This window comes from Lycium ferocissimum, chromosome 9, assembly GCF_029784015.1.
Source record: "Lycium ferocissimum isolate CSIRO_LF1 chromosome 9, AGI_CSIRO_Lferr_CH_V1, whole genome shotgun sequence".
NCBI classification, from domain to species: domain Eukaryota; kingdom Viridiplantae; phylum Streptophyta; class Magnoliopsida; order Solanales; family Solanaceae; genus Lycium; species Lycium ferocissimum.
In genome coordinates, this window is record NC_081350.1 from 12,641,016 (window position 1) to 12,654,545 (window position 13,530).

Consider the following 13,530-nt stretch of genomic DNA (forward strand, 5'->3'; position numbering starts at 1 on the left):
CAAAATAGATCTAAGGTCAGGTTATCATCAAGTGAGAGTCAAAGAAGAAGATATTCCCAAAACAGCTTTCAGAACAAGATATGGCCATTATGAGTTTCGGGTGATGTCATTCGGGCTAACTAATGCTCCGGCAGTGTTCATGAATCTGATGAATAATGTATTTAGGCCTCTCTTGGATCTATTCGTAATAGTGTTCATTGATGATATTCTGGTATACTCTCGGACAGAATCAGAACATGCAGACCATTTACGTATTGTTCTTGGAATTCTTCGAACTCGAGAATTGTATGCAAAATTTTCAAAGTGCGAGTTTTGGTTGAATTCCGTGACATTTTTGGGCCATATTATTTCAGCTAATGGCATTCGGGTTGACACTCAGAAAATTGAGGCTGTGAAGACTTGGCCAAGGCCTACGACACCTACAGAAGTCCGTAGTTTTCTGGGATTGGCAGGTTACTATAGAAGATTCGTGGAAGGGTTCTCATCCATTTCAGCCCCCTTGACGAAGCTAAGAAAACATCAATTGAATATGAACTCAGCTAAATTTTAGTGGAATGAGGCTTGTGAACGCAGTTTTCAAGAATTGAAAGATAGGCTAACTTCAGCTCCAGTCTTGACCCTCCCAGAAGGGCCAGATGGTTATGTTGTATATTGTGATGCCTCTGGTGTTGGGTTAGGTTTCGTGTTGATGCAGCACGGTAAGGTCATTGCCTATGCTTCAAGGCAGTTGCGGAAACATGAAAGGAACTACCCAACTCATGATCTCGAATTGGCTGCGGTTATTCATGTATTAAAGATGTGGAGACATTACTTGTATGGTGTACATGTTGATATCTATACGGATCACAAGAGTCTCCAATATATTTTTAAGCAGAAGGAGTTAAATCTACGACAGAGGCGGTGGTTAGAGTTACTGAAAGATTATGATGTGAGTATTTTATACCATCCCGAAAAAATGAATGTAGTGGCTGATGCACTTAGCCGCAAATCAATGGGTAGTTTATGTGAAGTTCCTTTGGGGAAGAAAGAACTAATCCATGAGCTCCACCAACTAGCTAATCTTGGAGTTCACTTAATTGACTCAGGCAGTGCAGGAATTGGTATTAATAATCCAACTGTTTCATCCTTAGATATGGAGGTGAAAGAGCGTTAATATGAAGATCCTTAGTTGAGCCATTATAGAGATACACTTCATGAGAAAGAAAAGTCACCATTTGAAATTTCTATAGATGGAGTTCTTAGATACCGAGACAGGCTATGTGTTCCAAATGTTGCGGAATTATGTCATCAAATTCTAGAAGAAGCTCATTATTCTCGGTATTCTATTCATCCAGGAGCGAAAAAGATGTATCACTATCTTAGGCTAATGTATTGGTGGGATGGAATGAAAAAGGACATAGCGAAATTTGTAGCTCAATGTCCAAATTGCCAACAAGTGAAAATTGAACATCAAAAGCCAGGAGGATTATTGCAAGCAATGGAAATTCCAGCCTGGAAATGGGAAGCGATAAACATGGATTTCATTGTAGGGTTACCTCGTTCCCGAAGCAAGTATGATTCTATATGAGTGATTGTGGATAGATTGACAAAATCAGCCCATTTTCTTCCAGTCAGAACCACATACTCTGCAGAAGATTATGCAAGGTTGTACCTTAAGGAGATTGTGAGACTTCATGGTGTTCCGATATCTATTATCACGGACAGAGGGGCACAATTTACAGCCAAATTCTGGAAGTCTTTTCAAGAAGGTTTGGGTACTCAAGTAAAGCTTAGCACAACATTTCATCCGCAAACTGATGGGCAAGCCGAACATACTATTCAGACCTTGGAAGATATGCTACGGGCATGTGTGCTAGATTACGGTGGTAGTTGGGATGACCACTTACCCCTCATTGAGTTTGCATACAACAACAGTTACCATTCCAGTATTCAAATGGCTCCGTATGAAGCTCTATATGGAAGGAAGTGTAGATCCCCAATTGGGTGGTTTGAAATGGGAGAGGTACAGCTAATAGATCCTTAATTGATTCAACAAGTGGTAGAAAAGGTCAAGGTTATCCGAGATCGACTAATGACAGCTCAAAGTCGACAGAAATCTTATGCGGACAACCGTCGGCGAGACTTAGAATTTCAAGTCGATGACTGGGTGTTCTTAAAGGTGTCACCAATGAAAGGTGTGATGAGATTTGGTAAGAAGGGAAAGTTGAGTCCTCGGTACATTGGACCTTACAAAATTGTCCGCAAGGTGGGTCAAGTAGCTTACGAATTGGACTTACCCTTAGAACTTGAAGTAGTCCATCCAGTTTTCCATGTATCAATGCTCTGTAAGTGTGTTGGAGATCCTACTAGGATCATGCCGGTAGATGATGTTCAAGTGACAGAAAAGCTAGCCTATGAAGAAGTACCTATTACTATACTAGACAGGCAAGTACGGAGACTTAGGAATAAAGAAGTAGCTTCAGTCAAAGTCTTATGGAGGAATAATAACCGAGAAGAAATGACTTGGGAAGCGGAAGAAAATATGAAGTCCAAGTACCCGCACTTATTTTAACCCCCGGAAGAGATTCAAGATGAAACATTGATACTATGAGGTATGTATGCTTCCTTTTATGCTTTTGGGTCGTGTGTGGCCATAAATTCTTGCTATTGTGTTGTAGCCCCGTGAGGCATTGTTATTATGGGCTGTTATGATGGGATGGTAGTGCCATATTATAGGGAAAACTCTGGCGAAATTTTCGTAGAATTCCCGAGAACTTAACATTCGAGGACGAATGGTTTTAAAGGGGGGGAAGGATGTTACACCTCGAAAAATTTCATGCCATTGCCTAGTGAATAGGATAATTCAGGGTAAGAGGTATATGATGTTTCTATAAGTCAGAAAGGTTGTTTAGCAATCTTAATTAAGATTCCAAAGACATTGGAAGTAAGAAAAGAAAGTTCATTAAAGAATGTTTAGCGCAAGTTGTATCTTGAAGAGGATGTGTAAAGTATCGAGTTAATGTAGACTTGATGATGTCTTAAAGAAGAAGTTATAATGCTCCTTAGATTACTAATAAGGTGTTAAACAAGTGTTAAGAAGGTTCCACAAGGATTGGAGATCAAACGAACGACGGAAATAATTTCCGGGAGGTGGGGCTATACGACCGCTTATACGGTCTGTATAACATTATACGGTCCATATAAGGGTCCGTGTAGCACGCAACAGAAATGTTGTTTCTCTGATGGTGAAGTACGATCACTTATACGGACCGTATAATGTTGTACGGACCATATAAGTGTCCGTGGAAGCCCCGACGGGCTGAGTTAAATATAAGTATAAATATGTGTTCCCACTTTCATTTTCTCATTCTTTCCATTTCTCCATCTCTCTCAAGGCTTCTAGAGTGTTCTAAATATTTCATCAACACCAATTCAAGGAAAATCAAAGATCAACTTCATCAAACCAAGAGAATTAAGTGCAAGAAACTCATTAGGGTTCATCCAAGACAAGAAATCTCATTGGAATTGAAACTAGGGTTTTGCTCAAGTGAAATGTATCCACCCAAAGCTCATTCCCATTCTATCAAAGGTAAGTTTTATGATCATTTTATGTTTTTTAAGGTGTTGAGGGGTTGAAAGACTTAGATTATGAAAGGAGGTGGAAGATGGGTCATAAATATGAGAATAGTGACATTTTTGAGTGGTAGCTTAGAATGAATTATGATTCTTGATATGTTGTGATTATAATTGTGTTACAAATGATATTAAGAACATGGAATAAACATTATATGTGAGTAAATTTAATAGTGTACTATCACCATGGTCATGGATGATTTAAAGTGAAATTGGGAAATGTGGATAATGTGGGTGAACGGAGATTATTTCTTATGACATTGTGAATGTTCTTATAGACGTTTAGGAGTTGATATATGATATGGAGAAAGTTGTATAAACAAAGGAAATGCTGCCCAATTTTCTCTAGCTTTAGTCAAGTATACTTAAGTTACCGATTATCTAATGTTAGTACAAACTCTCTTGAAGGTAGAAACAAGAACATTGGAGGAGAACGTTCAAGCGATAGTGTAGCTAAACGAAAAGGTATGTGAGGCTAGTCCCTCCTTTCTAAGGCATGACTCTTATGGCATGAAACCTCTGATTTTTTCATGACTTTCTTACATTCCGGAAAAATTATGAGTCTACGTTCATATAGAGCGTCACATGAGACAAAGGTAAAAGATACGTTACGAGCATGATAACGATGATGATGAGTCTAAGCTTAAAGAATCTAAAGCATGATATGATGTTCCATGAAGTTAATGATCCTAAGTATGATTCATTGATGTTGTTCATTGTGTACACCCACCTTATAATGCTAGTTCCTTCAAGGTGAGGCATGATGGTTATGATTACTCCATAATGTAATCGGGGGTTCTCGACCTTATGTCACCCCCCGATATAGTTATAGATTGTCTTTAATCTCTAATACATGTTCTATGACAAATGTATGATGATGATTAGTATATGATGATATGATTCCACCGTGCCTAGATGGCCGGGCATGTCACCGCTAAGGCGGGCTGCTTATGATTATACCGTGCCTAGACGGCCGGGCATGTCACTACTAAGGCGGGATGCTTATGATTACACCGAGCCTAGATGGCCGGGCATGACACCACTAGTGGGCGGCGTACGATGGTTACCCGGACGCGGGTTAACGACGATGGTATATGTGATATGATGATATATGTGATATGATTAAAATGCACACGCTCTTAAAAGTTAAGCAGGTTATATATATTCATCTCATGTCTTATGATTTCTCTATTATGTTCATTTTATTCATGCCTTACATACTCAGTACAATGCTCGTACTGACGTCCTTTTTCTTTGGACGCTGTGTTCATGCCCACAGGTAGACAGGGAGGTGATCAGTATTCGTAGGAGCTATAACGGACTTTGAGAGCACTCCATTGTTCTGGAGGTGCCATTGATTATTATTTTGTGTACATATATTTTGGGCACGACGGGGTCCTGTCCCGTCCATATGTCTAGTACTCCAGTAGAGGCTCGTAGATACGTATGTGTGGGTAGTATGGTCTCACGATTTCCTCGTTGTATATATATATATATATTATTTTGAAAGCCAAAGGGCTTATGTATTTAAGGGTAAATATGTTTCAAAGTGAAAATGGTTTCCTATGATTAGAAGCATGAGAATAATGAATGAACGCAAGACGAGTAGTAGTATGAGTGGTGCTCGGTGGTCAGCCCCGGGTACCCGTCATGGCCCGTAGTCGGGTCGTGACATTAATGGCGGCAGTTGTAAAAAAGAAGAAGTAGTTGGGGCAGCTATGTTTTTTGCTATTTTGGCGAAATTATTAATAATTTAATTTAGACAAAAGTGTAATTTTGTAAAACTTGGGGGTTGATTTGAAAGCTTGGAATAGTTATAATTTTATATTATTAGTTTATTGATTTATTATTTTTTAAAATTGTTGGATGAAAAGTTAAAACTTGAGGTTTGTTTTGACGCTCAGCTAACTTGTCTCTACTTAATTAGCACTAATCATAAAAAGGGTCCTGCCACCGAATAATTAAAACTGGGGTCTAGATTCCTTAAAAAAACCTAAATTTGGGCCCTGTCAACAAACTTCTTCCAGAAACTGCAACACAAAATACAGTCAAACCTCTCTATAATTGCCATTCGTTATAACAACATTTCACTATAACGGTCTAATTTTCTCCGAAACTGATTTTTCATGTTATATTTTACTTCTTTATAACAACATTCTACCTATAACAGTAGTGGCATCCATAGCAGTACACTCTTTGTAAAATTACCTCTCCATAACATCATACTTAAATATTGTGTAATAATATTTTGTAAGAAATATATTATATATAAAAATAAAAAGCTATTGCTAAGAGTCAACTGTTATGAGGTGGGTAAAGAGTCACATGTTAAGCTCTTAGACAACCTTCAAGGGAAAGATATTGAATTCCCTTCTGCTGAAAGTATAGACAAAATTCTTCGTCAATTCAAGGGTTATATTATCACTAAGAGACTGGAATTTATGAAACAACGTACAATTGTAGAATTCTTACGTCAAACTTGAGATATTTAAATTCTCAATTAATTTTAAATGCATATGTTCCTTAGAAGTTAACTCTTTATTGGTATCAACTAGTTATAGATTTATTAGTAATTTAGTAGTCTTTTCAATTTTTAATTAATGAGATATGAAAATCAATAGAGATTTTAAAATTAACAAGTGTATCGTTTTCGTGTATATGTAAGATAAAAAGTACAGAAAAATAATGGTTTGCGTACTTTTGTTTATAATAGCTAAATGAGATCTAAACATTACATACATAGCAACACCTAACTAAATGAGATCTAAACATTACATATATAGCAGCACCTCACTATACTTCTGTATGAAATTTTCGGACAAACGTTGCCATTATAGGGAGGTTTGACTGTACACCATACACAAATGGTAAACCAAAATAGCAAAAGATGCACTTAAAACTACACAATCACCATAAATAGACTAAAAAAAAAAAAAAAAACATCAAAAGCTACTCCTTCCGTCACAAAATACTTGTCATTTTAAAAAACAAAGATAAAATAAGCAAATTTTTCCGATTTTACCCTTTGTATTAATTACAACATTAAGAAGAAATACATCATTGATGAAATTAACATAGATATATAATAATATTTTCTAAGGAGAGATAACATGGTGCAATATTTTTAAAGGGTAAAATAGTCAAAATGTTTTCTTTATCAATGCTTTCTTAAGAGGCTTGTAAATGAAAAAAACGACATCCATTTTGAGACGGATAGAATACAAAGCTGCACACAATTCCCATTAACTTTAACAATCAAAATTGGTTAAATATTTTACGGGAACTAAATTTATATTCACTTTTGAGAAAAAGGACCTATATTACTAAGTGTAATACTTAAGGGACTACTTTAAACCTACCCCAAACATAGGGGTGGTTTCAGTCATTTTCTGATGATCATAAACCGCAGTTACTCGAATGCACTCTGTGTACGTTGTATTATTAAATCACCTAAGTAGCATTTTAGATCTTGAAATTCCAATAGGTAGACAAAACTGAACTAAAATAACCATGTAGTTTTCAAACAGTTCGAAAGAAATTCAATTGTTTTACAACACCCACTCCTATTTTGAGATTCAACCCATAGGTGATAAATCAGCAACATTTTCCAGGAGGAGAACAAACATAGATGATTTCCAGAGAGCAACCTAGTAGAGGTATCCATGCAAGAATCATCCTAAAACATTCTAAATAACACATTGCAAAATTCTGGTACTTTGGCCTTCCCAATACTATTTTCATAAACCAGGCAATGGGTATTGGGTCGTCAAAGCTTCGACTCTTTTTTGCAAGTCCAACACCTTATCCTTCAAACTAAAATCCGGTGCAGTAACAACTTTCATGAAATCTTGGAGTTTGGAACTAGAGACAGACTTCTTGGCTTCACGAGTAATTTGCACACCCTCATTAATGAAATCTGCAACTGCTACAAATTCCTTCTCTGTAAAACCTCTAGTGGTCATGGCGGGTGAACCTATGCGGATGCCACCCGGTACTAGTGCACTTTTATCACCTACAATTTTCGATTTGACAGTGTAAATACAAAAGAACTTTTTAAAAAAAAAATGAAATTGCATAAGCTTCACTCACCAGGCACTGAATTCTTATTCAGAGTGATTGATGCCATGTCTAGTATTTTCTCCACTCTAGCACCATCAATTCCCTAATTGACAAATGAACACTGTTAACATATATCCTTGTGCTTACAGCCAGCATTACACAGATAATTCTAGCCATCTTTTGTTATTTTGAAGATTTACTTTAACCAAACTAGTATATGGATGGTGGTTGTTGTTGTAATATAATTTGATTTTTATTACCTATACAATATAAGTCCATCCCAGTTCACAGAGGAAAAATGGAAAAGAAAGGTATAATTGAGGAAACTCACCAAGGGCCTCAAATCCACAAGAACCAAATGATTGTCACTCCCTCCTGAGACCAGCTTGTAGCCTAATTCTATTAATCGGCTTGCAAGAGCTCTACAGTTGGAGACCACCTACAAGATAAATATTAAATGGAGTCATATTTGCAGTACAGATGGAGCCAGTGTTGGGTAAAGAAGCCAAAAGTCGTACCTGGTTCTGATAAGCCTTAAATTCAGGTGATTTTGCATGCTTCAAGCAAACGGCTAGTCCTCCAATTGTGTGATTATGGGGACCACCCTGAAGAGAAAAACAATAACATTGGTAGCTCAATTCAAACAATCCAGATATATAATATAGAGTCCCAAAGGAAAAGTTGTTAAAGGAACATATTCCGTAAAGGAAAAAGAGAAGAATGGGTAGTCGAAAAGAAAATTGAACTGACCTGTAAACCAGGGAAAACAGCATTGTTTATGGCAGATTCCAGATCCATTCCCAGAACTGGATCTTTTTTAAAGAAGATCATTCCACCTCTAGGACCTCTAAGAGACTGAACAGACAAGTCAAACTTAGGCCACAGTTAACAGATATAATATATATTACTTTGTAACTGCCAAAATTCCTCCATCTTCTGTTTAGGATAAAAGCTTTAAATCTATAAGTTAATATAGACTGATGCAGCACATATTCCTCAAACACAACATCACTTGACATCTTTTGTTTTCCTACTTATTCCAACCAGTATAGTTTGCTGTACAATTTGGATTTTGATAATTTATTTGCAAGAAGAAACACTACTGTTCCGCCAATAATAAGAACATCTACCACACATGAACTTTCGCACACAGCTTGGAAGCTGTTATACTAAAAGAACGGGTTTGTCCGGAGCGCCTAATTTTCCTCATTATATATCCTTAAACCCAGCCTAATCTCATATATCTAACTTTGAAGAATTGCTTAGGAAAACGAGACTCGATGCACAAAGAAAATATAACGGGTAAATAACTATTTAGCATTTCTTTTATAGAGCAGGGAAGGGAGGATATGCTCAGAACAAAACTATCAGCTTGGCAAGAAATTATACCTTGTGAGTAGTAGTAGTAACAATGTCACAGTATTCAAATGGATTAGCAAGTACAGAGGCAGCAACAAGCCCACTGATATGAGCCATATCCATCATTAGGAAAGCTCCAACAGCATCTGCTATCTACCAAGATATACCACAAGCATAATATTAGATCCCAAACACAAAGAACACAGCAAGAAGATGTTAACAATGTAGCGATCCAATGATTATATACTTGTACCTTTCTCAGACGAGGATAATCAAAATCACGCGGATATGCACTAGCACCAGCAATAATAAGTTTTGGACGAAAAAGATTCGCGGTTTTCTCGAGCATTTCATAATCAAGAATACCTGTTTAGAGTTAAAACAGGCTTCCAATTAGCTGATAATTCTAGTTAACAGTTCAAATGCAACATGTTAAAGTAGCACACTGTTGTTACCTGTAGATTCATCAAGTCGATAAGGCATGGATTCAAAGTAAATAGAGGTGCCTGAAACTCGTCTTTTAGGAGTCATAAATCCATGGGACAAGTGGCCACCATGAGGTAAGTCCAATCCCTAAGGTACAATCTCAGAATATAAATGTCAGTCCATGCAATTGCTAAAAGACCAATAATAAGAAAACCGATTATAGTTACTAACCATAATCCGGTCATGTGGATTAAGACACGCTGTGTAAACTGCGAAATTTGCTGGAGAACCAGATAATGGTTGAACGTTCACACCCCATTGCTTTCCATCTAAACCAAAGGCAGCCAATGCTCTTTCTTGACAGAGAATTTCCAACTCATCGATGTATTCATTCCCACCATAATATCTGATACAATTAAGAATTAGAAAATTGTCATCAAACAAGCTATATAAAAGAAGACAAGTTTTCTGTAAGGAAGAAATGCATGATTAATATCAAAATTCACCTTTTGCCTGGAAGCCCTTCAGAATATTTGTTTGTAAGGCAAGAACCAACTGCTTCCATCACTGCTCGAGATGTGAAATTCTCAGAGGCAATAAGTTCTAAGCTCCTAAATTGACGTTGCTTCTCTTTGTCAATAATAGCACGAACATCAGGATCAGCTTCACGCAATCCATGGTCTTCAAAGCTGCTCCCAGCACCTAGAAAATGCAGTGGACACCAATGAGTAAATGAAGAAAGTCTAAAAAAGTAAATATCATCATACACATTCATGAGGGATATGTAACCACCAGAAATGGATTTAGTCCCTATTTGTTTTACATTCTTCATCGACCAGAATTTGATTTCGTCACTATTAGTTTTTACATTCCCCGCAGAGAATATAAAAAACAAACTAAAATGCTCAATGAAAATCGCTTCTAAGACCAATGATAGTCTCTGCATTGGTTCTAAGGAGCTAATATAACAAGATGGATTGCTCTTCATATCTGTTGTTCGTAAACAAGAAAAATACACTTCTAAGTCCCAACCCAAGTAAATTGGGAGGTCACCAACCACTCCAATTTAAGAAGCCTACAGCAGGAAAATTGAGGTCCTCCAAATGCCACATTCCAGCTTTACATGATCTAACAAGTTCATCCCATAAGGCAATTGGTGTATTTCAAGATTCTACATTTATAATTTGTCAAATCAAAAGCACTCCCCCCCCCCCCCCCCCCCAAAAACAAAATCCCCAAACGAAAAAATATAATAAGACCAGCAATATAAGTTTAGCAATAATTTCACAAGACCAATAACACCATTGGTCTGTGATATAAGCAATAACATCAACTAATTAGGTTTAGCACATAATTAATACCTATTGGCAATTACTCCTGCAAATAACATATTTCCTGGACTCTTACATAAAAACATAATCAAGGGTCCAACAAACAACATTTGTACTACAGATATGCAAGCAAACCGAAATCCCTCCTCCCCAATAAAAAAATAAAAAAAAATAAAAAAACAGATTTTTATGCATAAAGATTACTAAAACAGTCCTAAAGAACATTTTACATATGCATTCACTAATTAGGGTAGAGGGTTAGTAATTTTTTGAGGGTTGTCTTACTTATCCTGTCATACTATAGGTCTTGATAGTATTTTGCCATGCCTTTGTATACTGCTTTGGATTGCTTGTTCTTACCTCTATCACTATCTGATTGTTTCATTTGATACGTCGTCCTATTATCTTGCTGCTATTATTTATTATTAATGATGCCTTTTCATCTCTCGTTGAGCCGGGGGAATGGCCTCCCTACCCGTCAAAAGGAAGAGGTAAGGTGTGCGTACACTCTACCTTCCCCCGATCCCACCTGGTGGGATTATACAGGGTATGTTGTCGTTGTTGTAAAAAAGAAGAAGTTGAAATTACCTAGAGAAACAGAGGAAGTAGGATTTCCAGCTAGCAAGCTGGATGCTCTGCAAGGCTTTACAGAGCATAATTTAACCCGACTCATAGTTGAAGGAAAAGCTGACCCTTTAACCCACACTGGCTGCTGAACAGAACTCATCATTGCACAAGCTTCCATTATCACCAACTCCTTCACTTCAACAAGCCTCCAAAATTCAGTTTACTATTTTGCAAACAGAAAAAAAGATTCTCACTTGGAAACACAAACACTGGAATTAAAACGAACGAAATATTAACCGCTTTGTCTACTGTTTGTTGTATACGACTTTGGAATATATATCAAGGAACAGAAAAAGAACCCTAGCCCTGGCCTCAAATAAGATAATTTCATTAAAAACAAAAACTTCACTAACATTAATTTTAATTCCGATAAATATGGGGTCATTTGCACTTTAGCCCCTATTTTATGCTGGTCTTTAATTTTTGTCAATCAAGACAAACAATTTTTTCATGAGTTATACATTCATATTTTCGTATTATAATATCTCACAAATTATGTCTAATCTTTAAAGAACTTATGCTAAACTTATGCCCCACATGGTATAAGTTAGATTTTAAATGCCAAAAATTAAAGACCAGCCCATTTAAAGGGAAAACAGTGCATTTTCATCATAAATAAATATGATGTAATACCCAATCAGTGGCGGAGCTGATATTTTATTAAGGCGGTTTAATATCTACTATATGTACATAAAAAATAAGTTCAACCTTATATATACAGTGTAATTTTTTATCGAAGGAGTTCGGAACCCCTCGACCCAACCTAGCTCCGCCCCTGTACCCAATCGTGTCTTCGAGCAAATAAAATATTTCATCCATTTCATTTTATATATGATGACGTTTCATTAAACACATAGATTAAGATAACAATTTTATTTATATAAATTAGTGATAAAAAAAAATGTTAAAGTAGTGATTGAAAAGAGAACATCCATCAAATCAAAGTTAAAGAATTTAATCAAATTTAAATATTAAGAGGTGTGGAAGATATCTAAGAGTAAAATTGTGTTTTCCTAATAAAAGGAGTGTCAAATAAACTGAAACAAAGTAAGTGAAATAAGATTATTTGAAAACCGAAATTACTAGTAGCAATTACTTTTAATTAATTGTCATAAACATATAAAGTTGCACGAGTACGTATGAAATAATTTATAAAGTTTTTCTTAATATTAAGAGAATAGTATTTGCATTATCTTTAAGGGTGTGTTTCTATTTTTTGGTTTTGCTTCTTTCTATTTCAATTTATTTATTTACGTTTCTATTCTCCTTTTGATTGGTCAAAATATTTGAAAGAATATCTTATAAAAAAAATAATAAAAAAAAACCCTCCTTGGCGCGTCGCATTCTGTGAGGAAGCAAACCCGCGTTTGCTAAAAGGAAGCATTCTTCAATGATTATCTAGATAAAATTCATAGAAAAAGAAAGTACTCTTCAAGTGAAGCTACTTCTTGACCGATCAATTCTCACCCTTTTGCGCGAGATCAGATAATGTCCTTCGCATTGCATATATTTCCACTTGAAGCTAATTTTCGAACCCCACATGTGAGATTACACTGGTTATGCCGTTGTTGAAGCTAATTCCATGTTTTCCTCTTTGCAATTTGTGTCTTTATTTTCTCGTACGCAAGTCGCAAGTTCCTATACAAGTTTTCAAAACCTTGTGAAGAACCATGAAAAAGCAAACTTTTAATTTGTTTATTTTTGCAGTGTCTTAACATTTCTACCGCGAGCTATCTGTTTCTCAGATATGCAAATGAAGGCCTCTGGACTCTGGCTTTTGTTGGTTGAAAGGCATATAGACCACAAGCAACAGATATACAGAGAAATACAATGCAACAACCATTTCTTAAACTCAGTTTAGGCATCCTGATATGAGTAACATCATGAATCTAAAGGTGGAATGGCTGCAAAAATTTACTCTGCATACGTCTGAGGCTCAAGAAATCCATACGCATGCACGGGGAGTTTTCAGGCACTGCACCCTCAGAAAAGATGCACAAAAGTACTTAGAATACCCATGGATCACCCTAGGCTCCTATATTGGCAATTCTAATATGAGGTTAGTGCCTCATAAGGCCATAACTATCTACTCAAAATCAGCATTTTCCTGGAACTG

General features: G+C 36.4%; 1 protein-coding gene across 1 annotated transcript; it reads right to left on the minus strand.

Moving 5' to 3' along the window:
• Positions 1–7,107: 7,107 nt before the first annotated feature.
• On the minus strand, positions 7,108–11,723 carry LOC132029651 (serine hydroxymethyltransferase 3, chloroplastic-like). The gene is made up of 11 exons (XM_059418959.1): positions 11,376–11,723; positions 9,963–10,158; positions 9,688–9,862; positions 9,486–9,603; positions 9,284–9,396; positions 9,061–9,183; positions 8,422–8,526; positions 8,190–8,276; positions 8,003–8,110; positions 7,702–7,774; positions 7,108–7,624 (listed from the first exon to the last, which is right to left on the minus strand). Exons 1-11 carry the CDS (start codon positions 11,530–11,532, stop codon positions 7,350–7,352), a joined length of 1,530 nt encoding a protein of 509 aa, XP_059274942.1. The 5' UTR covers positions 11,533–11,723; the 3' UTR covers positions 7,108–7,349.
• Between the last annotated feature and the right edge of the window lie 1,807 nt (positions 11,724–13,530).